This window comes from Dipodomys merriami, unplaced genomic scaffold, assembly GCF_024711535.1.
Source record: "Dipodomys merriami isolate MVZ:Mamm:240054 unplaced genomic scaffold, mDipMer1.0.p SCAF_156, whole genome shotgun sequence".
NCBI lineage: Eukaryota > Metazoa > Chordata > Mammalia > Rodentia > Heteromyidae > Dipodomys > Dipodomys merriami.
The window spans coordinates 760,001-762,669 of record NW_027202893.1 but is presented as its reverse complement, the minus strand read 5'-3'; the positions used below and the strand labels follow the sequence as shown (position 1 = coordinate 762,669).

The 2,669-nt window shown below is 41.4% G+C and overlaps 1 protein-coding gene across 1 annotated transcript in view; it reads right to left on the bottom strand.

Moving 5' to 3' along the window:
* Positions 1-285: 285 nt before the first annotated feature.
* LOC138827445 (calpain-2 catalytic subunit) overlaps positions 286-2,669 on the bottom strand; it is a 52,654-nt gene continuing 50,270 nt past the window's right edge. The window contains exon 21 of the mRNA XM_070022947.1: positions 286-1,734. Within this exon, the coding sequence (XP_069879048.1) occupies positions 1,711-1,734 (24 nt within the window). The 3' untranslated portion in view covers positions 286-1,710. The remainder of the gene's footprint in view (positions 1,735-2,669) is intronic.

The window sequence follows — 2,669 nt, the reverse complement described above, 5'->3', positions numbered from 1 at the left end:
ATTAAGCTGGCAGGGAATGCAGGAAACTTCTGGAGAGGTACACAAGTCTCTTATACCTCCTTAAAAGAGATCAACAGGTAGTAGAAATTATAGCTGCTCCCCTCCCTTTTTGGGGGTCAAATAATCAGTTTCAAATTGGCTAGTTCCCCATCTAAATGAGAGGTAATATGTTTTCTCAATATTATAGAGGCAACATCCTTCATGTAAGTTCAAGTCGGCTGTAGTACTATGTGCTCATAAATGATGGCACTGGAGCCATCATCCAGGAAGACAAATGCAGAATGGTGTGATTGCATGGGGCGACTTTATTGAACAGTACATTGGAAGGAGATAAGGCAACAAGGCAGGATTTTCATAATGTTGCTAGCATGTTCCCAAGGTCAAGTCAGGAAGCCGGCTCATGTCATTTCAAGAGAATTTCTAGCTAACTGCACAAATACTGGTGGAGGTTCTGAAGTGCATAGATTTTTGAGGCAGCTGACACCATGTTTTGTCCATTATGATCTGTTTGCAAATTGGATGCCTGGTTGGTGCATACTGCTTCAGTTGATGACAAGTAGCATCCCTTCTGTATTTAATAAGACTAAATGTTTAAGGCCAGATATGTTTAAGAACTTGAGTTTAAGGATTTACTACTATCAACTGTATAAAACCTATCAAGTGTTAAATCCAAATGACAGAGACTTGTCTTCTATCTGGATTCTTTTTCTTTCATATATATTGTGTGTGCGCGTGCCAGTACTAGGGTTTGAACATAGGGCTTTGTACTCTCACTTGGCTTTTTCACTCAAAGTTGGCACTCTTCTGCTCCACTTCTGTTTTTTTTGTGATTAGTTGGAGATAAGTCTCATGAACTTTACTACCTAGGCTGGCTTCAAATTGCCATCCTCAGATCTCAGCCTTCTGAAGAGCTAGGATTACAGGGTCTAAGCCACTGGTACCTAGCAAATTTTCTTTGCGTTTGTGGGGAAGGGTACTGGGGTTTGAACTTGGCTTTTTCACTCCAGTTGGTGTTCTCCCACTTGAGCCACCTCTAATTCCTCTTCCTTTCTCTGTCAGACAGGATCTTCCTAGGTAGTCCAGGCTGCCACTGAATTGGCTAGATAGCCGAGGCTGAACTTGAACTCATACTCCTCCTGTCTTACCTTACTGGGTTCTGGGATTACAGGTGTGTGTACACCACCATTCTAGTTCCTGGACTCTGAAAATGTCTTGATAAGACTACTACACAGTGGATCCTATTTCCCAGTTTGCTCAAGGGAAATGGCAGTCCCTGGATTTCTGTGTGGTAGGTGGCACAGTACATTTTTAAAGTTAAAATTGCTTTAAATATTCCCAGAAAGGACCTTGTGGTCTTTAAGACTGACTTAATTCCTGCTCAGCTGTTAAATACTTCCCTGCATTTCATCCTGGTTTAATATTGCTATGAACAGGAAAGTGTGTAAAAGTAGAAAGTGTATACTATTTACAGACTTAAAGCTTTCTTTGAGCTTACCAGGGTTATACATTTCATTTATGTTTAGTATAATAATAGGCAACTCCTTTACTTTGATATGTGAAAGTCTTGCTATCTCAAATAGTATTATTTTCAGCTATAATAATCAGGTTTAGGTGAATGTTCCCATAACTTCAAGGTCCGGATACAAAGTGTTGTTTAGTCCGTGGCCAATTTTCTTTCACAAGAAGTTTTCTGGCAGATTAATTACAACTTCAAAGTACTGAAAAACAGAGCCACTGTGGGAAAGAAAAAAGAAAGTCATTTCAGGGGGCCACTGAAAGTTTTATTCAAGCACCTTTGGATTATTCTGAAAGCTTACCAAGCGCTAAGATACTAGTGCATGTACATTTTTCTACCGAACTTCTAGAGCCTCACATTTTCCAGATTGGTGGTCTATGTGGCTGGCATCAGATTGTCACTGCTGGATTAACTGAACTCATGAAGGGTGAAATTCAAACCACACATAAACCAGCATTTTTACATTTTGCCTCAGAGTGTCACAGCAGAAGTTAGTTTGGGTTGTGGCTATCAAAAGATCGCCGGTGTTTGGGGGTCTATATTGGCTTTGGCTCTATATTGGTATGGTATGGGAACTTTTTTGTTTGCTTGGGCCAGTACTGGGGTTTTAATTCAAGGCCTGTGTATTGTCCCTTACTCTACTACTTAAACCACAATGCCACTTCTGGCTTTTTTGCTGGTTAGAGATGAGTTTCATGTTTACCTGCCCAGGCTGGTTTCTAACCAAGTTCCTGAGATCTCAGCCTCCTACGATGTAAGTTAGGATTGATTACAGGTGTGAGCCACCTGCACCCAATATGCTATGGGAACTTTAAATCGGATTTGGACTGAACCTATCTGGATTTGTGCAAGTCCCAGGTGTGCTTATTCCACAGGCAGGGCTGTAAAGTCACCACACACTGAAGCTTATGTAAGGCCAGTGGGAATCATTGGTAAGATGTTTCTCAGATGTAACAGGCAGGGAGTGGGCTGTGAGGGTGGGCCAGTGTGGGTGGGTGGGAGCTGGGGAAATGGGGAATAGGATCCCCAGCAGGAATGATGGAGACTAGAGTTTCCAGAACCCATGTTTAAGATCACATTGTATTGACTTGGTTAGATTGCCTAAGAATTTTAAAACAAGTTTAGTGTTATCTGTAACCAACAAAACGATCTG